Raw genomic sequence first — 27,326 nt, forward strand, 5'->3', positions numbered from 1 at the left:
TCAAAGCCAGATACAAGTTCTATTACTTTAATAACAAATACACCTATCTCAGATCTGACCACAAATGTATCCAACCCCCTTCCAACATCAGCTGGCTTGACTACAATTACATCTGCTGCATCAAGCAGCGACATCACAAAAGCACCAACACCATCCATGATTTCAACAACTGCAGTCAGGTTAAGCAGTGTAATGTCCTCATCAGAGGGTAGTACCATCACATCCAAACCAACAGTCACATCAGTAACAAAAAAACCAACCACAGAAGTATCAGCTACACTGACAAGTGAAACTACAACACCAGAGGGAGGTATTTCCACTATTAGCACAAGTGGTAAGTCAACCTTATTTTCTCTAAGTACAATATTAAATTCTGCCTCTTCAGGTATTAGTACAGATTCAAGAACAGAAGAAACATCTTCCTCTTCATTGACTTCCAGTGATTTGACACACAGACCATCAACTCCAGCTAGTTTCACACTCACAGCGACACTAGCTCCCTCAAATACAGGTTACACAATTACACCAACTCCACTGTCCACTCCAACCAGTTCAGTTACTAATGAAGTAACAGAAATGCTCACTAGTAAACTTAGACCTGAGGTAAGTACCACTAATAATGTTCCTTTGATTAGCACAACGTCCTCTATTATAACTCAAACTACTGAAAGACTGTTCCCTCCAGATGCAGTTTACACCGAAATCACACAATCATCAGATGTTTTGGTAACTGCATTACCGTTCCACTCTTATCACACAACAAACCAAGTATCAACCCATAGCACAACACCATTGCCTCACACTCATTTACTCAGTGAAGGAGTCCCAACAGAAGAAATACCTTCTACTTCAAATAATGAAACATCACTATCTACAAGTAAGACATCATCTTCAATATCCAATTCACTCACTGAAATGAGCCCAGAATCTACTGCAGGACCTTCATCTACATCTGGAACTTCAGTATCAGGCACTTCTGTTTCTGAGGAACCAAGTACAACATCTGTAACTGGTACAAGTCCGCATACAACACATGAAGAAACTACATCAGTATCTGAAACAAGTCCCGAATCCACTCCAGGACCTTCATCTACATCTGGAACAACAGTATCAGGCACTTCTGTTTCTAACGAACCTAGTACAACATCTGTAACCGGTACAAGTCCTACAGTGACTTCACATGAAACAACATCAGTATCTGAAACAAGTCCACAATCCACTCCAGGATCTTCATCTACATCCAAAATATCGCTATCAGGCACTTCTGTTTCTAAGGGTTCAAGTACAACCTCTCTAACTGGAACAAGTCCTACAGTGACTTCACATGAAACTACATCAGTATCTAAAACAAGTCCACAATCCACTCCAGGATCTCCATATACGTCAGGAACTTCGGTATCAGGCACTTCTGTTTCTAAGGAACCAAGTACAACACCTGTAACTGGTACAAGTCCTACGATTACTTCACATGAAACTACATCATTATCTGAAACAAGTCCAAAATCCACTCCAGGACCTTCATCTGGAACATCAGTATCAGGCACTTCTGTTTCTAAGGAACCAAGTACAACATCTGTAACCGGTACAAGTCCTACTGTGACTTCACATGAAACTACATCAGTATCTGAAACAAGTCCAGAATCCACTCCAGGACCTTCATCTGGAACATCAGTATCAGGCACTTCTGTTTCTAAGGAACCCAGCACAACATCTGTAACTGTTACAAGTCCTACAGAGACTTCACATGAAACTACATCAGTATCTGAAACAAGTCCCGAATCCACTCCAGGACCTTCATCTACATCTGAAACTTCAGTATCAGGCACTTCTGTTTCTAACGAACCTAGTACAACATCTGTAACCGGTACAAGTCCTACAGTGACTTCACATGAAACTACATCAGTATCTGAAACAAGTCCAGCATCCACTCCAGGATCTTCATCTACATCTAGAATATCGCTATCAGGCACTTCTGTTTCTAAGGGTTCAAGTACAACCTCTCCAACTGGAACAAGTCCTACAGTGACTTCACATGAAACTACATCAGTATCTAAAACAAGTCCACAATCCACTCCAGGATCTTCATATACGTCAGGAACTTCAGTATCAGGCACTTCTGTTTCTAAGGAACCAAGTACAACATCTGTAACCGGTACAAGTCCTACAGTGACCTCACATGAAACTACATCATTATCTGAAACAAGTCCCGTATCCACTCCAGGACCTTCATCTGGAACATCAGTATCAGGCACTTCTGTTTCTAAGGAACCAAGTACAACATCTGTAACAGGAACAAGTCCTAAAGTGACTTCACATGAAACTACATCAGTATCTAAAACAAGTCCACAATCCACTCCAGGATCTTCATCTACGTCAGGAACTTCGGTATCAGGCACTTCTGTTTCTAAGGAACCAAGTACAACACCTGTAACTGGTACAAGTCCTAAGTTTACTTCACATGAAACTACATCAGTATCTGAAACAAGTCCAGAATCTACTCCAGGACCTTCATCTGGAACATCAGTATCAGGCACTTCTGTTTCTAAGGAACAAAGTACAACATCAGTAACTGGTACAAGTCCAACAGTGACTTCACATGAAACTACATCAGTATCTGAAACAAGTCCGGTATCCACTCCAGGACCTTCATCTACATCTGGATCATCAGTATCAGGCACTTCTGTTTCTAAGGAACCAAGTACAACATCTGTAACCCAAACAAGTCCAACAGTGACTTCACATGAAACTACATCAATATCTGAAACAAGTCCAGAATCCACTCCAGGACCTTCATCTACATCTGGAGCATCAGTATCAGGCACTTCTGTTTCTAAGGAACCAAGTACAATATCTGTAACCGGAACAAGTCCAACATTGACTTCACATGAAACTACATCAGTATCTGAAACAAGTCCAATATCCACTCCAGGACCTTCATCTACATCTGGAACATCAGTATCTTCAGTTTCTAAGGAACCAAGTACAACATCTGTAACCCGAACAAGTCCTACAGTGACCTCACATGAAACAACATCAGTATCTGAAACAAGTCCCGAATCCACTCCAGGACCTTCATCTACATCTGGAGCATCAGTATCAGGCACTTCTGTTTCTAAGGAACAAAGTACAACATCTGTAAGCGGTACAAGTTCTACACTGACTTCACATGAAACTACATCAGTATCTGAAACAAGTCCAGAATCCACTCCAGGACCTTCATCTACATCTGAAACTTCAGTATCACATACTTCAATATCACTGTCATCAACGTCTACTTCTGTAAGTGTTACAAGCACCTCTCAAACTTCAGAAAGAACAACTTCGACAGTATCAGAGGAACAAACTACATTGAAGCCTACTGTAACTAGTGTTAAGATTTCAACCATTGGATCAAGCAGCGAAAGAACAGGAAGTGTTACACCATCTACATTTACAGAGTTTAGCTCAACAATCAACCAAACACCATCAACACCGGAGTCCACTACTTCATCGACTGATGAAGGTACCACACCTGTTGTGATTGTTACTGGAAGTGTTAGTCAAACAACTCAAGAAGGTAGTACTCCAACACAACCAACCGTTACTCCCAGTCTCACGTCAAGCTCTCCTTTAACAACCACTTCTGCTCTAACAGTTGGTACTACCCTTCCAGTCACAGTAATTTCATCAGTTGAAACTTCTACACCAGTTCCTGAAGTATCAACTTCAGTTATAACACCTTCAAGTAGTCTTGTTACAACTCCACCTGAAATTTCAACTATCTTTTCAAGTGTGGGTACACCAGCAACACCTGTAAGTTCTACAGTAACAGGCCATACTGATGAAACAGTACCTAATACAACAGGCATTACACCCAGTACAAGTACAGGTATAGTATCTTCAGCAGGACCCACAAGTACAACAATAAGTACATCCTCAAAGAGTGTATCAACTCCATTGTCGACCTCTGCCACAAATGTTCCAACAACAAGTAAAGTATCCACCTCATTTTCAACTGTTACAATAGCAAGTAGTGACACCCCAATATCAACAACAAGTACACTAACAACAGTAACTCATGCTTCTGTTCCTACACATATACACACAACTGAAACTACAACAACTGAGGAATGTGAAACAACAACACTACCATCGGTTACCCCATCTACCATTAGTGAAAGCAGTACATCAACAAATACTCCTTTTACACCCAGTTCAACCATCAGTACTATTTCAAATACACCACCTGTCACAATATCTACAAAAGATACGACACCTAAGGGAACAAGTCCATCCATTCTACCAACGGAGACAGTACCAACAACTTTCAGCACACGAACACCACAAGAAGGAACTACACCAATCACACCTATATCACAGAAACTAAGCACTACATCTATCACAACTGAAACTACAACAACTGAGGAATGTGAAACAACGACATTACCATCGGTTACCCCGTCTACTATTCATGAAAGCAGTACATCAACAAATACTCCTTTTACTCCTAGTTCAACCATCGTTACTATTTCAAATACACCACCTGTCACAATTTCTACAAAAGATACGACACCTAAGGGAACAAGTCCATCCATTCTACCAACGGAGACAGCACCAACAACTTTCAGCACAAGAACACCACAAGAAAGAACTACACCAATCACACCTATATCACAGCAACCAAGCACTACATCTATCACTCAAACAAAACCTACAGAAACATCAGAAACGACTACATCAGTATCTGAAACAAGCCCAGAATCCACTCCGGGGCCTTCATCTACATCTAGAACATCAGTATCAGGCACTTCTGTTTCTAAGGAATCAAGTACAACATCTGTAACCGGTACAAGTCTTACAGCGACTTCACATGAAACTACATCAGTATCTGAAACAAGTCCCGAATCCACTCCAGGACCTTCATCTACATCTGGAACTTCAGTAACAGGCACTTCTATTTCTAAGGAATCAAGTACAACATTTGTAACTGGTACAAGTCCTACAGTGACTTCACATGAAACTACATCAGTATCTGAAACAAGTCCCGAATCCACTCCAGGACCTTCATCTACATCTGGAACATCAGTATCAGGCACTTCTGTTTCTAAAGAACAAAGTACAACATCTGTAACCCGTACAAGTCCAACAGTGACTTCACATGAAACTACATCACTATCTGAAACAAGTCCTGAATCCACTCCAGGATTTCCCTCTACATCTGGAACATCAGTATCAGGCATTTCTTTTTCTAAAGAACAAAGTACAACATCTGTTACCGGTACAAGTCCAACAGTGACTTCACATGAAACTACATCAGTATCTGAAACAAGGCCCGAATCCACTCCAGGACCTTCATCTACATCTGGAACTTCAGTATCAGGCACTTCTGTTTCTAAGGAACCAAGTACATCATCTGTAACCGGTACAAGTCCTACATTGACTTCACATGAAACTACATCAGTATCTGAAACAAGTCCTGAATCCACTCCAGGATTTTCCTCTACATCTGGAACGTCAGTATCAGGCACTTCTGTTTCTAAGGAACCAAGTACAACATCTGTAACCGGTACAAGTCTTACAGGGACTTCACATCAAACTACATCAGTATCTGAAACAAGTCCTGAATCCACTCCAGGATTTCCCTCTACATCTGGAACATCAGTATCAGGCATTTCTGTTTCTAAAGAACAAAGTACAACATCTGTTACCGGTACAAGTCCAACAGTGACTTCACATGAAACTACATCAGTATCTGAAACTAGTCCTGAATCCACTCCAGGATTTCCCTCTACATCTGGAACATCAGTATCAGGCATTTCTGTTTCTAAGGAACAAAGTACAACATCTGTAACCGGTACAAGTCCTACAGTGACTTCACATGAAACTACATCAGTATCTGAAACAAGTCCCGAATCCACTCCAGGACCTTCATCTACATCTGGAACTTCAGTAACAGGCACTTCTGTTTCTAAGGAACCAAGTACATCATCTGTAACCGGTACAAGTCCTACAGGGACTTCACATCAAACTACATCAGTATCTGAAACAAGTCCCGAATCCACTCCAGGACCTTCATCTACATCTGGAACTTCAGTATCAGGCACTTCTGTTTCTAAAGAACCGAGCACAACATCTGTAACTGGTACAAGTCCAACAGTGACTTCACATGAAACTACATCAGTATCTGAAACAAGTCCCAAATCCACTCCAGGATTTTCATCTACATCTGGAACATCAGTATCAGGCACTTCTGTTTCTAAGGAACCAAGTACAACATCTGTAACCGGTACAAGTCCTACAGTGACTTCACATGAAACTACATCAGTATCTGAAACAAGTCCAGAATACACTTCAGGGTTTTCATCTACATCTGGAACATCAGTATCAGGTACTTCTGTTTCTAAGGAACCAAGTACAACATCTGTAACCGGTACAAGTCCTACTGTGACTTCACATGAAACCACATCAGTATCTGAAACAAGTCCAGAATCCACTTCAGGACTTTCATCTGGAACATCAGTATCAGGCACCTCTGTTTCTAAGGAACCCAGCACAACATCTGTAACTGTCACAAGTCCTACAGAGACTTCACATGAAACTACATCAGTATCTGAAACAAGTCCCGAATCCACTCAAGGACCTTCATCTACATCTGGAACTTCAGTATCAGGCACTTCTGTTTCTAAGGAACCAAGTACAACATCTGTAACAGGAACAAGTCCTAAAGTGACTTTACATGAAACTACATCAGTATCTGAAACAAGTCCTGTATCCATTCCAGGACCTTCATCTACATCTGGAACTTCAATATCAGGCACTTCTGTTTCTAAGGAACCAAGTACAACATCTCTAACCAGAACAAGTCCTACAGTGACTTCACATGAAACTACATCAGTATCTGAAACAAGTCCCGAATCCACTCCAGGACCTTCATCTACATCTGGAACTTCAGTATCAGGCACTTCTGTTTCTAAGGAACAAAGTACAATATCTGTAACCAGAACAAATCCAACATTAACTTCACATGAAACTACATCAGTATCTGAAACAAGTCCAATATCCACTCCAGGACCTTCATCTACATCTGGAACATCAGTATCTTCAGTTTCTAAGGAACCAAGTACAACATCTGTAACCCGAACAAGTCCTACAGTGACCTCACATGAAACAACATCAGTATCTGAAACAAGTCCGGTATCCACTCCAGGACCTTCATCTACATCTGGATCATCAGTATCAGGCACTTCTGTTTCTAAGGAACCAAGTACAACATCTGTAACCCGAACAAGTCCTACAGTGACCTCACATGAAACTACATCAGTATCTGAAACAAGTCCAGAATCCACTTCAGGAACTTCATCTACATCTGGAACATCAGTATCAGGCACTTCAGTTTCTAAGGAACCAAGTACAACATCAGTAACTGGTACAAGTCCTACAGCGACTTCACATGAAACTACATCAATATCTGAAACAAGTCCAGAATCCATTCCAGGACCTTCATCTACATCTGGAGCATCAGTATCAGGCACTTCTGTTTCTAAGGAACAAAGTACAATATCTGTAACCGGAACAAGTCCAACATTGACTTCACATGAAACTACATCAGTATCTGAAACAAGTCCAATATCCACTCCAGGACCTTCATCTACATCTGGAACATCAGTATCTTCAATTTCTAAGGAACCAAGTACAACATCTGTTACCCGAACAAGTCCTACAGTGACCTCACATGAAACAACATCAGTATCTGAAACAAGTCCGGTATCCACTCCAGGACCTTCATCTACATCTGGATCATCAGTATCAGGCACTTCTGTTTCTAAGGAACAAAGTACAACATCTGTAACCGGTACAAGTCCTACAGTGACCTCACATGAAACTACATCAGTATCTGAAACAAGTCCGGTATCCACTCCAGGACCTTCATCTACATCTGGAACATCAGTATCAGGCACGTCTGTTTCTGCGGAACCAAGTACAATATCTGTAACCGGAACAAGTCCTACAGTGACTTCACATGAAACTACATCAGTATCTGAAACAAGTCCAGAATCCACTCCAGGACCTTCATCTACATCTGGAACATCAGTATCAGGCACTTCAGTTTCTAAGGAACCAAGTACAACATCAGTAACTGGTACAAGTCCTACAGTGACTTCACATGAAACTACATCAGTATCTGAAACAAGTCCCGAATCTACTCCAGGACCTTCATCTACATCTGGAACATCAGTATCAGGCACTTCTGTTTCTAAGGAACAAAGTACAACATCTGTAACCGGAACAAGTCCTACAGTGACTTCACATGAAACTACATCAGTATCTGAAACAAGTCCCCAATCCACTCCAGGACCTTCATCTACATCTGGAGCATCAGTATCAGGCACTTCTGTTTCTAAGGAACCAAGTACAACATCTGTAACCCGAACAAGTCCTACAGTGACCTCACATGAAACAACATCAGTATCTGAAACAAGTCCCCAATCCACTCCAGGACCTTCATCTACATCTGGAGCATCAGTATCAGGCACTTCTGTTTCTAAGGAACCAAGTACAACATCAGTATCTGGTACAAGTCCAACATTGACTTCACATGAAACTACATCAGTATCTGAAACAAGTCCAATATCCACTCCAGGACCTTCATCTACATCTGGAACATCAGTATCTTCAGTTTCTAAGGAACCAAGTACAACATCTGTAACCCGAACAAGTCCTACAGTGACCTCACATGAAACAACATCAGTATCTGAAACAAGTCCGGTATCCACTCCAGGACCTTCATCTACATCTGGATCATCAGTATCAGGCACTTCTGTTTCTAAGGAACAAAGTACAACATCTGTAACCGGTACAAGTCCTACAGTGACCTCACATGAAACTACATCAGTATCTGAAATAAGTCCGGTATCCACTCCAGGACCTTCATCTACATCTGGAACATCACTATCAGGCACGTCTGTTTCTGCGGAACCAAGTACAATATCTGTAACCAGAACAAGTCCTACAGTGACTTCACATGAAACTACATCAGTATCTGAAACAAGTCCAGAATCCACTCCAGGACCTTCATCTACATCTGGAACATCAGTATCAGGCACTTCAGTTTCTAAGGAACCAAGTACAACATCAGTAACTGGTACAAGTCCTACAGCGACTTCACATGAAACTACATCAATATCTGAAACAAGTCCAGAATCCACTCCAGGACCTTCATCTACATCTGGAGCATCAGTATCAGGCACTTCTGTTTCTAAGGAACAAAGTACAATATCTGTAACCGGAACAAGTCCAACATTGACTTCACATGAAACTACATCAGTATCTGAAACAAGTCCAATATCCACTCCAGGACCTTCATCTACATCTGGAACATCAGTATCTTCAATTTCTAAGGAACCAAGTACAACATCTGTTACCCGAACAAGTCCTACAGTGACCTCACATGAAACAACATCAGTATCTGAAACAAGTCCGGTATCCACTCCAGGACCTTCATCTACATCTGGATCATCAGTATCAGGCACTTCTGTTTCTAAGGAACAAAGTACAACATCTGTAACCGGTACAAGTCCTACAGTGACCTCACATGAAACTACATCAGTATCTGAAATAAGTCCGGTATCCACTCCAGGACCTTCATCTACATCTGGAACATCAGTATCAGGCACGTCTGTTTCTGCGGAACCAAGTACAATATCTGCAACCGGAACAAGTCCTACAGTGACTTCACATGAAACTACATCAGTATCTGAAACAAGTCCAGAATCCACTCCAGGACCTTCATCTACATCTGGAACATCAGTATCAGGCACTTCAGTTTCTAAGGAACCAAGTACAACATCAGTAACTGGTACAAGTCCTACAGTGACTTCACATGAAACTACATCAGTATCTGAAACAAGTCCCGAATCTACTCCAGGACCTTCATCTACATCTGGAGCATCAGTATCAGGCACTTCTGTTTCTAAGGAACAAAGTACAACATCTGTAACCGGAACAAGTCCTACAGTGACTTCACATGAAACTACATCAGTATCTGAAACAAGTCCCCAATCCACTCCAGGACCTTCATCTACATCTGGAGCATCAGTATCAGGCACTTCTGTTTCTAAGGAACCAAGTACAACATATGTAACCCGAACAAGTCCTACAGTGACCTCACATGAAACAACATCAGTATCTGAAACAAGTCCGGTATCCACTCCAGGACCTTCATCTACATCTGGATCATCAGTATCAGGCACTTCTGTTTCTAAGGAACAAAGTACAACATCTGTAACCGGTACAAGTCCTACAGTGACCTCACATGAAACTACATCAGTATCTGAAATAAGTCCGGTATCTACTCCAGGACCTTCATCTACATCTGGAACATCACTATCAGGCACGTCTGTTTCTGCGGAACCAAGTACAATATCTGTTACCGGTACAAGTCCTACAGTGACTTCACATGAAACTACATCAGTATCTGAAACAAGTCCCGAATCCACTCCAGGACCTTCATCTACATCTGGAACATCAGTATCAGGCACTTCTGTTTCTAAGGAACCAAGTACAACATCTGTAACCCGAACAAGTCCTACAGTGACCTCACATGAAACAACATCAGTATCTGAAACAAGTCCCCAATCCACTCCAGGACCTTCATCTACATCTGGAGCATCAGTATCAGGCACTTCTGTTTCTAAGGAACCAAGTACAACATCAGTATCTGGTACAAGTCCAACATTGACTTCACATGAAACTACATCAGTATCTGAAACAAGTCCAATATCCACTCCAGGACCTTCATCTACATCTGGAACATCAGTATCTTCAGTTTCTAAGGAACCAAGTACAACATCTGTAACCCGAACAAGTCCTACAGTGACCTCACATGAAACAACATCAGTATCTGAAACAAGTCCGGTATCCACTCCAGGACCTTCATCTACATCTGGATCATCAGTATCAGGCACTTCTGTTTCTAAGGAACAAAGTACAACATCTGTAACCGGTACAAGTCCTACAGTGACCTCACATGAAACTACATCAGTATCTGAAATAAGTCCGGTATCCACTCCAGGACCTTCATCTACATCTGGAACATCACTATCAGGCACGTCTGTTTCTGCGGAACCAAGTACAATATCTGTAACCAGAACAAGTCCTACAGTGACTTCACATGAAACTACATCAGTATCTGAAACAAGTCCAGAATCCACTCCAGGACCTTCATCTACATCTGGAACATCAGTATCAGGCACTTCAGTTTCTAAGGAACCAAGTACAACATCAGTAACTGGTACAAGTCCTACAGCGACTTCACATGAAACTACATCAATATCTGAAACAAGTCCAGAATCCACTCCAGGACCTTCATCTACATCTGGAGCATCAGTATCAGGCACTTCTGTTTCTAAGGAACAAAGTACAATATCTGTAACCGGAACAAGTCCAACATTGACTTCACATGAAACTACATCAGTATCTGAAACAAGTCCAATATCCACTCCAGGACCTTCATCTACATCTGGAACATCAGTATCTTCAATTTCTAAGGAACCAAGTACAACATCTGTTACCCGAACAAGTCCTACAGTGACCTCACATGAAACAACATCAGTATCTGAAACAAGTCCGGTATCCACTCCAGGACCTTCATCTACATCTGGATCATCAGTATCAGGCACTTCTGTTTCTAAGGAACAAAGTACAACATCTGTAACCGGTACAAGTCCTACAGTGACCTCACATGAAACTACATCAGTATCTGAAATAAGTCCGGTATCCACTCCAGGACCTTCATCTACATCTGGAACATCAGTATCAGGCACGTCTGTTTCTGCGGAACCAAGTACAATATCTGCAACCGGAACAAGTCCTACAGTGACTTCACATGAAACTACATCAGTATCTGAAACAAGTCCAGAATCCACTCCAGGACCTTCATCTACATCTGGAACATCAGTATCAGGCACTTCAGTTTCTAAGGAACCAAGTACAACATCAGTAACTGGTACAAGTCCTACAGTGACTTCACATGAAACTACATCAGTATCTGAAACAAGTCCCGAATCTACTCCAGGACCTTCATCTACATCTGGAGCATCAGTATCAGGCACTTCTGTTTCTAAGGAACAAAGTACAACATCTGTAACCGGAACAAGTCCTACAGTGACTTCACATGAAACTACATCAGTATCTGAAACAAGTCCCCACTCCACTCCAGGACCTTCATCTACATCTGGAGCATCAGTATCAGGCACTTCTGTTTCTAAGGAACCAAGTACAACATATGTAACCCGAACAAGTCCTACAGTGACCTCACATGAAACAACATCAGTATCTGAAACAAGTCCGGTATCCACTCCAGGACCTTCATCTACATCTGGATCATCAGTATCAGGCACTTCTGTTTCTAAGGAACAAAGTACAACATCTGTAACCGGTACAAGTCCTACAGTGACCTCACATGAAACTACATCAGTATCTGAAATAAGTCCGGTATCCACTCCAGGACCTTCATCTACATCTGGAACATCACTATCAGGCACGTCTGTTTCTGCGGAACCAAGTACAATATCTGTTACCGGTACAAGTCCTACAGTGACTTCACATGAAACTACATCAGTATCTGAAACAAGTCCCGAATCCACTCCAGGACCTTCATCTACATCTGGAACATCAGTATCAGGCACTTCTGTTTCTAAGGAACCAAGTACAACATCTGTAACCCGAACAAGTCCTACAGTGACCTCACATGAAACAACATCAGTATCTGAAACAAGTCCGGTATCCACTCCAGGACCTTCATCTACATCTGGATCATCAGTATCAGGCACTTCAGTTTCTAAGGAACAAAGTACAACATCTGTAACCGGTACAAGTCCTACAGTGACCTCATATGAAACTACATCAGTATCTGAAATAAGTCCGGTATCCACTCCAGGACCTTCATCTACATCTGGAACATCAGTATCAGGCACGTCTGTTTCTGCGGAACCAAGCACAATATCCGTAACCGGAACAAGTCCTACAGTGACTTCACATGAAACTACATCAGTATCTGAACCAAGTCCAGAATCCACTCCAGGACCTTCATCTACATCTGGAACATCAGTATCAGGCACTTCAGTTTCTAAGGAACCAAGTACAACATCAGTAACTGGTACAAGTCCTACAGTGACTTCACATGAAACTACATCAGTATCTGAAACAAGTCCCCAATCCACTCCAGGACCTTCATCTACATCTGGAGCATCAGTATCAGGCACTTCTGTTTCTAAGGAACCAAGCACAACATCTGTAACCGGTACAAGTCCTACAGTGACTTCACATGAAACTACATCAGTATCTGAAACAAGTCTCAAATCCACTCCAGGACCTTCATCTACATCTGGAACATCAGTATCGGGCACTTCTGTTTCTAAGGAACAAAGTACAACATCTGTAAGCGGTACAAGTTCTACACTGACTTCACATGAAACTACATCATTATCTGAAACAAGTCCAGAATCCACTCCAGGACCTTCATCTACATCTGAAACTTCAGTATCACATACTTCAATATCACTGTCATCAACGTCTACTTCTGTAAGTGTTACAAGCACCTCTCAAACTTCAGAAAGAACAACTTCGACAGTATCAGAGGAACAAACTACATTGAAGCCTACTGTAACTAGTGTTAAGATTTCAACCATTGGATCAAGCAGCGAAAGAACAGGAAGTGTTACACCATCTACATTTACAGAGTTTAGCTCAACAATCAACCAAACACCATCAACACCGGAGTCCACTACTTCATCGACTGATGAAGGTACCACACCTGTTGTCATTGTTACTGGAAGTGTTAGTCAAACAACTCAAGAAGGTAGTACTCCAACACAACCAACCGTTACACCCAGTCTCACGTCAAGCTCTCCTTTAACAACCACTTCTGCTCTAACAGTTGGTACTACCCTTCCAGTCACAGTAATTTCATCAGTTGAAACTTCTACACCAGTTCCTGAAGTATCAACTTCAGTTATAACACCTTCAAGTAGTCTTGTTACAACTCCACCTGAAATTTCAACTATCTTTTCAAGTGTGGGTACACCAGCAACACCTGTAAGTTCTACAGTAACAGGCCATACTGATGAAACAGTACCTAATACAACAGGCATTACACCCAGTACAAGTACAGGTATAGTATCTTCAGCAGGACCCACAAGTACAACAATAAGTACATCCTCAAAGAGTGTATCAACTCCATTGTCGACCTCTGCCACAAATGTTCCAACAACAAGTAAAGTATCCACCTCATTTTCAACTGTTACAATAGCAAGTAGTGACACCCCAATATCAACAACAAGTACACTAACAACAGTAACTCATGCTTCTGTTCCTACACATATACACACAACTGAAACTACAACAACTGAGGAATGTGAAACAACAACACTACCATCGGTTACCCCATCTACCATTAGTGAAAGCAGTACATCAACAAATACTCCTTTTACACCCAGTTCAACCATCAGTACTATTTCAAATACACCACCTGTCACAATATCTACAAAAGATACGACACCTAAGGGAACAAGTCCATCCATTCTACCAACGGAGACAGTACCAACAACTTTCAGCACACGAACACCACAAGAAGGAACTACACCAATCACACCTATATCACAGAAACTAAGCACTACATCTATCACAACTGAAACTACAACAACTGAGGAATGTGAAACAACGACATTACCATCGGTTACCCCGTCTACTATTCATGAAAGCAGTACATCAACAAATACTCCTTTTACTCCTAGTTCAACCATCGTTACTATTTCAAATACACCACCTGTCACAATTTCTACAAAAGATACGACACCTAAGGGAACAAGTCCATCCATTCTACCAACGGAGACAGCACCAACAACTTTCAGCACAAGAACACCACAAGAAAGAACTACACCAATCACACCTATATCACAGCAACCAAGCACTACATCTATCACTCAAACAAAACCTACAGAAACATCAGAAACGACTACATCAGTATCTGAAACAAGCCCAGAATCCACTCCGGGGCCTTCATCTACATCTAGAACATCAGTATCAGGCACTTCTGTTTCTAAGGAATCAAGTACAACATCTGTAACCGGTACAAGTCTTACAGCGACTTCACATGAAACTACATCAGTATCTGAAACAAGTCCCGAATCCACTCCAGGACCTTCATCTACATCTGGAACTTCAGTAACAGGCACTTCTATTTCTAAGGAATCAAGTACAACATTTGTAACTGGTACAAGTCCTACAGTGACTTCACATGAAACTACATCAGTATCTGAAACAAGTCCCGAATCCACTCCAGGACCTTCATCTACATCTGGAACATCAGTATCAGGCACTTCTGTTTCTAAAGAACAAAGTACAACATCTGTAACCCGTACAAGTCCAACAGTGACTTCACATGAAACTACATCACTATCTGAAACAAGTCCTGAATCCACTCCAGGATTTCCCTCTACATCTGGAACATCAGTATCAGGCATTTCTTTTTCTAAAGAACAAAGTACAACATCTGTTACCGGTACAAGTCCAACAGTGACTTCACATGAAACTACATCAGTATCTGAAACAAGGCCCAAATCCACTCCAAAACCTTCATCTACATCTGGAACATCAGTAACAGGCACTTCTGTTTCTAAGGAACCAAGTACATCATCTGTAACCGGTACAAGTCTTACAGTGACTTCACATAAAACTACATCAGTATCTGAAACAAGTCCTGAATCCACTCCAGGATTTCCCTCTACATCTGGAACATCAGTATCAGGCATTTCTGTTTCTAAAGAACAAAGTACAACATCTGTTACCGGTACAAGTCCAACAGTGACTTCACATGAAACTACATCAGTATCTGAAACTAGTCCTGAATCTACTCCAGGATTTCCCTCTACATCTGGAACATCAGTATCAGGCATTTCTGTTTCTAAAGAACAAAGTACAACATCTGTAACAGGTACAAGTCCTACAGTGACTTCACATGAAACAACATCAGTATCTGAAACAAGTCCCGAATCCATTCCAGGACCTTCATCTACATCTGGAACTTCAGTAACAGGCACTTCTGTTTCTAAGGAACCAAGTACATCATCTGTAACCGGTACAAGTCCTACAGGGACTTCACATGAAACTACATCAGTATCTGAAACAAGTCCTGAATCCACTCCAGGACCTTCATCTACATCTGGAACTTCAGTATCAGGCACTTATGTATTTAAAGAATCGAGCACAACATCTGTAACTGGTACAAGTCCTACTGTGACTTCACATGAAACTACATCAGTTTCTGAAACAAGTCCCAAATCCACTCCAGGATTTTCATCTACATCTGGAACATCAGTATCAGGCACTTCTGTTTCTAAGGAACCAAGTACAACATCTGTAACCGGTACAAGTCCTACAGTGACTTCACATGAAACTACATCACTCTCTGAAACAAGTCCAGAATACACTTCAGGGTTTTCATCTACATCTGGAACATCAGTATCAGGTACTTCTGTTTCTAAGGAACCAAGTACAACATCTGTAACCGATACAAGTCCAACAGTGACTTCACATGAATCTACATCAGTATCTGAAACAAGTCCTGAATCCACTTCAGGACTTTCATCTGGAATATCAGTATCAGGCACCTCTGTTTCTAAGGAACCCAGCACAACATCTGTAACTGTTACAAGTCCTACAGAGACTTCACATGAAACTACATCAGTATCTGAAACAAGTCCCGAATCCACTCAAGGACCTTCATCTACATCTGGAACTTCAGTATCAGGCACTTCTGTTTCTAAGGAACCAAGTACAACATCTGTAACAGGAACAAGTCCTAAAGTGACTTTACATGAAACTACATCAGTATCTGAAACAAGTCCTGAATCCACTCCAGGATCTTCATCTACGTCAGGAACTTCGGTATCAGGCACTTCTGTTTCTAAGGAACCAAGTACAACACCTGTAACTGGTACAAGTCCTACGATTACTTCACATGAAACTACATCAGTATCTGAAACTAGTCCTGAATCCACTCCAGGATTTCCCTCTACATCTGGAACATCAGTATCAGGCATTTCTGTTTCTAAAGAACAAAGTACAACATCTGTAACCGGTACAAGTCCTACAGTGACTTCACATGAAACTACATCAGTATCTGAAACAAGTCCCGAATCCACTCCAGGACCTTCATCTACATCTGGAACATCAGTATCAGGCACTTCTGTTTCTAAAGAACAAAGTACAACATCTGTAACCCATACAAGTCCAACAGTGACTTCACATGAAACTACATCAGTATCTGAAACAAGTCCCAAATCCACTCCAGGATTTTCATCTACATCTGGAACATCAGTATCAGGCACTTCTGTTTCTAAGGAACCAAGTACAACATCTGTAACCGGTACAAGTCCTACAGTGACTTCACATGAAACTACATCACTCTCTGAAACAAGTCCAGAATACACTTCAGGGTTTTCATCTACATCTGGAACATCAGTATCAGGTACTTCTGTTTCTAAGGAACCAAGTACAACATCTGTTACCGATACAAGTCCAACAGTGACTTCACATGAATCTACATCAGTATCTGAAACAAGTCCCGAATCCACTTCAGGACTTTCATCTGGAACATCAGTATCAGGCACCTCTGTTTCTAAGGAACCCAGCACAACATCTGTAACTGTTACAAGTCCTACAGAGACTTCACATGAAACTACATCAGTATCTGAAACAAGTCCCGAATCCACTCAAGGACCTTCATCTACATCTGGAACTTCAGTGTCAGGCACTTCTGTTTCTAAGGAACCAAGTACAACATCTGTAACAGGAACAAGTCCTAAAGTGACTTTACATGAAACTACATCAGTATCTGAAACAAGTCCACAATCCACTCCAGGATCTTCATCTACGTCAGGAACTTCGGTATCAGGCACTTCTGTTTCTAAGGAACCAAGTACAACACCTGTAACTGGTACAAGTCCTACGATTACTTCACATGAAACTACATCAGTATCTGAAACAAGTCCAGAATATTCTCCAGGATCTTCATCTGGAACATCAGTATCAGGCACTTCAGTTTCTAAGGAACCAAGTACAACATCAGTTACTGGTACAAGTCCAACATTGACTTCACATGAAACTACATCAGTATCTGAAACAAGACCGGTATCCACTCCAGGACCTTCATCTACATCTGGAACTTCAGTAACAGGCACTTCTGTTTCTAAGGAACCAAGCACAACATCAGTAACTGGTACAAGTCCAACATTGACTTCACATGAAACTACATCAGTATCTGAAACAAGTCCTGTATCCATTCCAGGACCTTCATCTACATCTGGAACTTCAATATCAGGCACTTCTGTTTCTAAGGAACCAAGTACAACATCTGTAACCGGAACAAGTCCTACAGTGACTTCACATGAAACTACATCAGTATCTGAAACAAGTCCCGAATCCACTCCAGGACCTTCATCTACATCTGGAACTACAGTATCAGGCACTTCTATTTCTAAGGAACCAAGCACAACATCTGTAACCGGGACAAGTCCAACAGTGACTTCACATGAAACTACATCAGTATCTGAAACAAGTCCGGAATCCACTCCAGGACCTTCATCTACATCTGGAATATCAGTATCAGGCACTTCTGTTTCTAAGGAACTAAGTACAACATCTGTAACTGGAACAAGTCCAACATTGATTTCACATGAAACTACATCAGTATCTGAAACAAGTCCAATATCCACTCCAGGACCTTCATCTACATCTGGAACATCAGTATCTTCAGTTTCTAAGGAACCAAGTACAACATCTGTTACCGGTACAAGTCCTACAGTGACTTCACATGAAACTACATCAGTATCTGAAACAAGTCCCGAATCCACTCCAGGACCTTCATCTACATCTGGAACATCAGTATCTTCAGTTTCTAAGGAACCAAGTACAACATCTGTTACCGGTACAAGTCCTACAGTGACTTCACATGAAACTACATCAGTATCTGAAACAAGTCCCGAATCCACTCCAGGACCTTCATCTACATCTGGAGCATCAGTATCAGGCACTTCTGTTTCTAAGGAACAAAGTACAATATCTGTAACCGGAACAAGTCCTACATTGACTTCACATGAAACTACATCAGTATCTGAAACAAGTCCAATATCCACTCCAGGACCTTCATCTACATCTGGAACATCAGTATCTTCAGTTTCTAAGGAACCAAGTACAACATCTGTAACCCGAACAAGTCCTACAGTGACCTCACATGAAACAACATCAGTATCTGAAACAAGTCCGGTATCCACTCCAGGACCTTCATCTACATCTGGATCATCAGTATCAGGCACTTCTGTTTCTAAGGAACAAAGTACAACATCTGTTACCGGTACAAGTCCTACAGTGACTTCACATGAAACTGCATCAGTATCTGAAACAAGTCTCGAATCCACTCCAGGACCTTCATCTACATTTGGAACATCAGTATCAGGCACTTCTGTTTCTAAGGAACCAAGTACAACATCTGTAACCCAAACAAGTCCAACAGTGACTTCACATGAAACTACATCAATACCTGAAACAAGTCCCGAATCCACTCCAGGACCTTCATCTACATCTGGAGCATCAGTATCAGGCACTTCTGTTTCTAAGGAACAAAGTACAACATCTGTAACCCGAACAAGTCCTACAGTGACCTCACATGAAACAACATCAGTATCTGAAACAAGTCCGGTATCCACTCCAGGACCTTCATCTACATCTGGATCATCAGTATCAGGCACTTCTGTTTCTAAGGAACAAAGTACAACATCTGTTACCGGTACAAGTCCTACAGTGACTTCACATGAAACTACATCAGTATCTGAAACAAGTCCCGAATCCACTCCAGGACCTTCATCTACATCTGGAACATCAGTATCAGGCACTTCTGTTTCTAAGGAACCAAGTACAACATCTGTAACCCGAACAAGTCCTACAGTGACCTCACATGAAACAACATCAGTATCTGAAACAAGTCCGGTATCCACTCCAGGACCTTCATCTACATCTGGATCATCAGTATCAGGCACTTCTGTTTCTAAGGAACAAAGTACAACATCTGTAACCGGTAAAAGTCCTACAGTGACCTCACATCAAACTACATCAGTATCTGAAATAAGTCCGGTATCCACTCCAGGACCTTCATCTACATCTGGAACATCAGTATCAGGCACGTCTGTTTCTGCGGAACCAAGCACAATATCTGTAACCGGAACAAGTCCTACAGTGACTTCACATGAAACTACATCAGTATCTGAAACAAGTCCAGAATCCACTCCAGGACCTTCATCTACATCTGGAACATCAGTATCAGGCACTTCAGTTTCTAAGGAACAAAGTACAACATCTGTAACCGGTAAAAGTCCTACAGTGACCTCACATCAAACTACATCAGTATCTGAAATAAGTCCGGTATCCACTCCAGGACCTTCATCTACATTTGGAACATCAGTATCAGGCACTTCTGTTTCTAAGGAACCAAGTACAACATCTGTAACCCAAACTAGTCCAACAGTGACTTCACATGAAACTACATCAATACCTGAAACAAGTCCCGAATCCACTCCAGGACCTTCATCTACATCTGGAGCATCAGTATCAGGCACTTCTGTTTCTAAGGAACCAAGCACAACATCTGTAACCGGTACAAGTCCTACAGTGACTTCACATGAAACTACATCAGTATCTGAAACAAGTCTCAAATCCACTCCAGGACCTTCATCTACATCTGGAACATCAGTATCGGGCACTTCTGTTTCTAAGGAACAAAGTACAACATCTGTAAGCGGTACAAGTTCTACACTGACTTCACATGAAACTACATCATTATCTGAAACAAGTCCAGAATCCACTCCAGGACCTTCATCTACATCTGAAACTTCAGTATCACATACTTCAATATCACTGTCATCAACGTCTACTTCTGTAAGTGTTACAAGCACCTCTCAAACTTCAGAAAGAACAACTTCGACAGTATCAGAGGAACAAACTACATTGAAGCCTACTGTAACTAGTGTTAAGATTTCAACCATTGGATCAAGCAGCGAAAGAACAGGAAGTGTTACACCATCTACATTTACAGAGTTTAGCTCAACAATCAACCAAACACCATCAACACCGGAGTCCACTACTTCATCGACTGATGAAGGTACCACACCTGTTGTCATTGTTACTGGAAGTGTTAGTCAAACAACTCAAGAAGGTAGTACTCCAACACAACCAACCGTTACACCCAGTCTCACGTCAAGCTCTCCTTTAACAACCACTTCTGCTCTAACAGTTGGTACTACCCTTCCAGTCACAGTAATTTCATCAGTTGAAACTTCTACACCAGTTCCTGAAGTATCAACTTCAGTTATAACACCTTCAAGTAGTCTTGTTACAACTCCACCTGAAATTTCAACTATCTTTTCAAGTGTGGGTACACCAGCAACACCTGTAAGTTCTACAGTAACAGGCCATACTGATGAAACAGTACCTAATACAACAGGCATTACACCCAGTACAAGTACAGGTATAGTATCTTCAGCAGGACCCACAAGTACAACAATAAGTACATCCTCAAAGAGTGTATCAACTCCATTGTCGACCTCTGCCACAAATGTTCCAACAACAAGTAAAGTATCCACCTCATTTTCAACTGTTACAATAGCAAGTAGTGACACCCCAATATCAACAACAAGTACACTAACAACAGTAACTCATGCTTCTGTTCCTACACATATACACACAACTGAAACTACAACAACTGAGGAATGTGAAACAACAACACTACCATCGGTTACCCCATCTACCATTAGTGAAAGCAGTACATCAACAAATACTCCTTTTACACCCAGTTCAACCATCAGTACTATTTCAAATACACCACCTGTCACAATATCTACAAAAGATACGACACCTAAGGGAACAAGTCCATCCATTCTACCAACGGAGACAGTACCAACAACTTTCAGCACACGAACACCACAAGAAGGAACTACACCAATCACACCTATATCACAGAAACTAAGCACTACATCTATCACAACTGAAACTACAACAACTGAGGAATGTGAAACAACGACATTACCATCGGTTACCCCGTCTACTATTCATGAAAGCAGTACATCAACAAATACTCCTTTTACTCCTAGTTCAACCATCGTTACTATTTCAAATACACCACCTGTCACAATTTCTACAAAAGATACGACACCTAAGGGAACAAGTCCATCCATTCTACCAACGGAGACAGCACCAACAACTTTCAGCACAAGAACACCACAAGAAAGAACTACACCAATCACACCTATATCACAGCAACCAAGCACTACATCTATCACTCAAACAAAACCTACAGAAACATCAGAAACGACTACATCAGTATCTGAAACAAGTCCAGAATCCACTCCGGGGCCTTCATCTACATCTAGAACATCAGTATCAGGCACTTCTGTTTCTAAGGAATCAAGTACAACATCTGTAACCGGTACAAGTCTTACAGCGACTTCACATGAAACTACATCAGTATCTGAAACAAGTCCCGAATCCACTCCAGGACCTTCATCTACATCTGGAACTTCAGTAACAGGCACTTCTATTTCTAAGGAATCAAGTACAACATTTGTAACTGGTACAAGTCCTACAGTGACTTCACATGAAACTACATCAGTATCTGAAACAAGTCCCGAATCCACTCCAGGACCTTCATCTACATCTGGAACATCAGTATCAGGCACTTCTGTTTCTAAAGAACAAAGTACAACATCTGTAACCGGAACAAGTCCAACAGTGACTTCACATGTAGAAAGTACATCAGTATCTGAAACAAGTCCTGAATCCACTCCAGGATTTTCATCTACATCTGGAACATCAGTATCAGGCATTTCTGTTTCTAAAGAACAAAGTACAACATCTGTAACTGGTACAAGTCCAACAGTGACTTCACATGAAACTACATCAGTATCTGAAACAAGTCCTGAATCCACTCCAGGATTTTCCTCTACATCTGGAACATCAGTATCAGGCATTTCTGTTTCTAAAGAACAAAGTACAACATCTGTAAATGGTACAAGTCCAACAGTGACTTCACATGAAACTACATCAGTATCTGAAACAAGTCCTGAATCCACTCCAGGACCTTCATCTACATCTGGAACTTCAGTAACAGGCACTTCTGCTTCTAAGGAACCAAGTACATCATCTGTAACTGGTACAAGTCCTACAGGGACTTCACATGAAACTACATCAGTATCTGAAACAAGTCCTGAATCCACTCCAGGATTTCCCTCTACATCTGGAACATCAGTATCAGGCATTCCTGTTTCTAAAGAACAAAGTACAGCATCTGTAACCGGTACAAGTCCTACAGTGACTTCACATGAAACTACATCAGTATCTGAAACAAGTCCCGAATCCACTCCAGGACCTTCATCTACATCTGGAACTTCAGTAACAGGCACTTCTGTTTCTAAGGATCCAAGTACATCATCTGTAACCGGTACAAGTCCTACAGGGACTTCACATGAAACTACATCAGTATCTGAAACAAGTCCCGAATCCACTCCAGGACCTTCATCTATATCTGGAACATCAGTATCAGGCACTTCTGTTTCTAAAGAACCAAGCACAACATCTGTAACTGGTACAAGTCCTACTGGGACTTCACATGAAACTACATCAGTATCTGAAACAAGTCCCGAATCCACTCCAGGATTTTCATCTACATCTGGAACATCAGTATCAGGCATTTCTGTTTCTAAAGAACAAAGTACAACATCTGTAACCAGTACAAGTCCAACAGTGACTTCACATGTAGAAAGTACATCAGTATCTGAAACAAGTCCTGAATCCACTCCAGGATTTTCATCTACATCTGGAACATCAGTATCAGGCATTTCTGTTTCTAAAGAACAAAGTACAACATCTGTAACTGGTACAAGTCCAACAGTGACTTCACATGAAACTACATCAGTATCTGAAACAAGTCCTGAATCCACTCCAGGACCTTCATCTACATCTGGAACTTCAGTAACAGGCACTTCTGTTTCTAAGGAACCAAGTACATCATCTGTAACCGGTACAAGTCCTACAGGGACTTCACATAAAACTACATCAGTATCTGAAACAAGTCCTGAATCCACTCCAGGATTTCCCTCTACATCTGGAACATCAGTATCAGGCATTCCTGTTTCTAAAGAACAAAGTACAACATCTGTAACCGGTACAAGTCCTACAGTGACTTCACATGAAACTACATCAGTATCTGAAACAAGTCCCGAATCCACTCCAGGACCTTCATCTACATCTGGAACTTCAGTAACAGGCACTTCTGTTTCTAAGGAACCAAGTACAACATCTGTAACCAGTACAAGTCCTACAGTGACTTCACATGAAATTACATCAGTATCTAAAACAAGTCCCGAATCTACTCCAGGACCTTCATCTACATCTGGGACATCAGTATCAGGCACTTCAGTTTCTAAGGAACCAAGTACAACATCTGTAACCGGTACAAGTCCCACAGTGACTTCACATGAAACTACATCAGTAACTGAAACAAGTCCTGAATCCACTCCAGGATTTTCATCTACATCTAGAACATCAGTATCAGACACTTCTGTTTCTAAGGAATCAAGTACAACATCTGTAACCGGTACAAGTCCTACTGGGACATCACTTGTAGAAAGTACATCAGTATCTGAAACAAGTCCGGAATCCACTCCAGGACCTTCATCTACATCTGGAACATCAGTTTCAGGCACTTCTGTTTCTAAGGAACCAAGTACAACATCTGTAACCGGTACAAGTCCTACTCAAACTTCAGAAAGAACAACTTCGACAGTATCTGATACTTCTGTTGTCAGTGGTACAAGTTTAACCGATACAACACAGGAACACAGCTCATCACTATCAGGAACACCGCTCCCATCTCATGGCCTCACATCTTTTAGCAGTTCTTCTGCCACTGTTGGTGTCACAAGATTGACCTCAAAATCTCCATCATCAGTTTTGGATACATCAAAATCTCCCACATCGGTGTCAAGTACATCTGTATCTCAAGAGCCAAGTACCACATCTCTATCTAGTGTTAGTCCTGAAATGACATCTGTTAGTGGCACAAGCCCATCATCAACACAAGTACACACTACATCATTTTCTACAAAATCTGCTACATCAGTTTCGGGCACACCTAAGCCAGAAGGATCCACTATTTCTGTGTCAGAGTCTGATACTTCCCCAGAAGCAATGTCATCCAAAGACTTTTCAAAATCTTCTTCATCCATTACTTCACATTACAATACAATATCTGCTAGTACCAGGTCTTCATATGACAGCATATCAATAACATCTTCTCAGAGTGCATCATCTTTTTCAAAAGGTGTGTCTGAAAGTACAGGAGGTAGTTCATCTTCTCCTGTCACCAAACACAGGCCTTCTGCCCCAGGGACATTCTCAGAGACAATCTATACCTCTGCTCAGACTTCTCATAGTCTTTCCCAATCCTCACCCAGTATTGACAGTACCACGCTGACTGCTTGGTCCCCTTCTTCCATATCACCCATGACAGACTTCTCCAGTAGTAGTGAAAGTACAAGTCTCACCTCAACTCGCAAAAGTTCTTCTGAGTTGTCCAAAGAGTCCTCTACTTCCCTCTCCCCCTCATCATCTTCTGTTAGCCACTCTCCATCAGGTATGACAAATCTTTGCTTTTTAACTACAGAGATTATTTTAATTATTCATAATTGCTCCTTTCAGATGATTTTTGTCAGGTATAAGTTGTTAAAGGTGGTTCTAATTTACAATATTTTGTTTCATATTTTGTTTTTCTCCTCTTTTGAGAGTCATAATGACCTAGGTGATTGAAAATAGTTTTAAGATTCTTGTTGCTGTTATCTTATTTTGAGAATTTTGAGATTCTTTTACAGCCAACAAGTGATGGTCTACAAATCAAATCTGACCTGTGAAAGATTTCAATCTGACCAATGAGAGCTTCTCTGCCCACTTTATTGCAATGATTATATATATAGTCCCCCTAGTTCTGTAGGCTTGAGCGCCATATCATAAACTGAGCCTTTCATGTGCACGTTGTTTGATCCATGTTTAGTGTGACTTTAGTTCTCTCTGGCCTGCTGCCCCAACCGAGTTTCTCTCTGGCCAATGCATTCAAGTGTAGTAGTAACCCTTTGTTGTGTTCTGATATAATTACAATCTTATTTCCATATGTAGTGTAGTCACAGCAATATCACATAATTTGCCATCATTCAATTCTGTAGCCTCAGCAAGTCATTAGAAAGTTACATCTTTATAAACTTGACTGACCTCTCTTCCACTGTAACCAATTTCATTGTGGTGGTTTGGGTGATCATACAATCATAAACCATTATCAACAGGACTGCCATTCTGTTTCAACATCTTCATTACATCTTTGGAAAGCCAGCAAATGTATGGTTTCATCATGTAAAGGAGCACTGATGCACTCCATCAAACAGTGGCACTGCAGCTGCAAAATCACTTGGTATGAGACAGCAGCCACAAAATATGTCCCAGGCAGCCTGGCTGCAGTGAAGCTGCAGTCCCTACTTTTGACACAATGCCTGGTACACATGTTTAATGTGAAAAGACCACAGGAATTATTCTGTCAATATCTGTGGAATATAGTTTATACAATGATAACATTGTATATTAAGTAACATGCAGATCACTGGAGTTGAATGTTAGAGATATGGTCTCTGTAGCAAAGTATGCCTTGTTAGTTTAGTGAAGGAGCATCTTCATCGGATTAAGACATTCGAGCGTCGAAGGTTTGTATAACATATCACCTTTCAATGTGTGCTTTCAAATAACAGTTCTGAAGAGCATGATATAGTCAGGTTAAACTTAGTTCACCAAAATCAGGAGGTAGAATTATTTTTCAAATTCATATCAAACTAATAGTACTTTGCATTATTTTACAGCTAATCTTGATTGTTTCTGCAATATACTGTCTAACCTGTGGGATAATATAAGAACATCATCATGATACAATTGGAATTTCATCACAGTTTGATGTTGTTTTGCTTTTTTTTTTTTTTAATTCATAGTGTCAGTGGAAGGATTCAATCCATGGAACAAGTCCACTCATATAGCTAAAGTTTAGATTTGAGGATATGATGGTTGCTATGTTGTACCATCATCAATGTTAAACATATATTTTGCCACATACTTTTTCCATAGTTACAGAGTAATTTAAAGTTTTTTTTTCTCATTTCTTTACTTTATTCAAGTTTGTGTAATTTCCCAGGCAATTTATTTGTTTTTCT

The 27,326-nt window shown here is 41.1% G+C and overlaps 1 protein-coding gene across 20 annotated transcripts in view; it reads left to right on the plus strand.

Annotated features, from left to right (window-relative positions):
- Positions 1-445: 445 nt before the first annotated feature.
- The window catches only part of LOC139984633 (uncharacterized), a 105,114-nt gene continuing 78,233 nt past the window's right edge, over positions 446-27,326 (plus strand). For 6 of the 20 annotated variants that reach the window (XM_071998602.1, XM_071998604.1, XM_071998596.1 and 3 more), the window contains exon 1: positions 446-25,717. In XM_071998602.1, coding sequence (XP_071854703.1) covers positions 577-25,717 — 25,141 coding nt within the window. In that variant the 5' untranslated portion in view covers positions 446-576. The remainder of the gene's footprint in view (positions 25,718-27,326) is intronic. The other 14 variants (XM_071998589.1, XM_071998591.1, XM_071998593.1 and 11 more) reach the window with 9 other exon arrangements.

Source organism: Apostichopus japonicus, chromosome 17 (genome assembly GCF_037975245.1).
Source record: "Apostichopus japonicus isolate 1M-3 chromosome 17, ASM3797524v1, whole genome shotgun sequence".
In the NCBI taxonomy this organism is placed as follows: domain Eukaryota; kingdom Metazoa; phylum Echinodermata; class Holothuroidea; order Aspidochirotida; family Stichopodidae; genus Apostichopus; species Apostichopus japonicus.